This window comes from Ailuropoda melanoleuca, unplaced genomic scaffold (assembly GCF_002007445.2).
Source record: "Ailuropoda melanoleuca isolate Jingjing unplaced genomic scaffold, ASM200744v2 unplaced-scaffold59202, whole genome shotgun sequence".
NCBI classification, from domain to species: Eukaryota; Metazoa; Chordata; class Mammalia; order Carnivora; family Ursidae; genus Ailuropoda; species Ailuropoda melanoleuca.
Genome location: NW_023232951.1, coordinates 1 through 930, shown reverse-complemented (window position 1 = coordinate 930; position 930 = coordinate 1). Strand labels below are relative to the sequence as shown.

Genomic DNA, 930 nt, shown 5'->3' with positions numbered 1-930 from the left:
GCGGTACTTAGCTAATTTATCAATACAATGATAAATCTACTCAATCAGCCAAAAACAGGTTTTCAAATTTCCCAAAATATAATTTGGAAAAATCAAATGATGATCTACAAATTAGTTGGCTTTGGCACGGAGCTGAGCTCTTTTTCCTGTTACAGCTTGGAAACCAGTCTTGATGCTAGCAACAGAGCAACGGGAATGACACGTCTCACATTGCAAGAAATATAATCGAGTGTCCTTCTGCAAGATGGTGTCTGGTGAACGGCATGTATGACAGGTCACATACTCTTTGATGTATCGTCTCAGGACATTTTCAATCTGCTTTTGTTGGAACCGCCCTTTGATTACGAGTTGGTTGTTACCATCAATTGAGCCACTAGTCCCCAGCTCAGCCAACAAAAAAGCCAGCAGATGTTTTGGTTGCCGATGTAATAGTTTGCAAATATCTGTGAAGTTCACAAACGATGTTTTCTTTGTTCCTACTCGGACTACCTGGGGAGGTTTCATGACAAACTTCCTCTTTTCACCAGCTACCATATCTGGGTTCTTTTCACGCATGATGTTGAAGACTCGATTTAGCAACTCATCATATGTGTAATCCCTCTCTGTGCCAGCCCATGTTGGTCCAGTCATCGAACTGAAGGAAATGCCATCTTTTTGGTTGTCTTCATCTTCTAGGATATCGTCATTTTCCATCATCATGTCGTCCTCTTCAGGAAATATGACATTCTTCTTTTTTTTCTTTTTCCCAAGCACAAAATCCAAGTCCTCCTCGGTTTCCACAGGCGGCTCAGGTTCTTCAATCTCAATCTTTAGCTCCTTCACACCTTCCTCAGCCTCCTCAATGTCAAACATTTTCTTTGTTTTCTTCTTCTTTTTCTTCTGATTGAAAAAGTTTAAGTCATCCAAGTCATCAGAGGATTCTTTTTTGCG

General features: G+C 40.6%; 1 protein-coding gene across 1 annotated transcript; it reads right to left on the bottom strand.

Moving 5' to 3' along the window:
• Nucleotides 1-111: 111 nt before the first annotated feature.
• On the bottom strand, nucleotides 112-924 carry LOC117799868 (eukaryotic translation initiation factor 2 subunit 2-like; the record flags this gene model as incomplete). Its single annotated transcript, XM_034652371.1, has 1 exon — nucleotides 112-924. A coding segment is annotated over one exon (813 nt), but the record flags the coding sequence as incomplete, so codon positions are not given.
• Nucleotides 925-930: the final 6 nt, after the last annotated feature.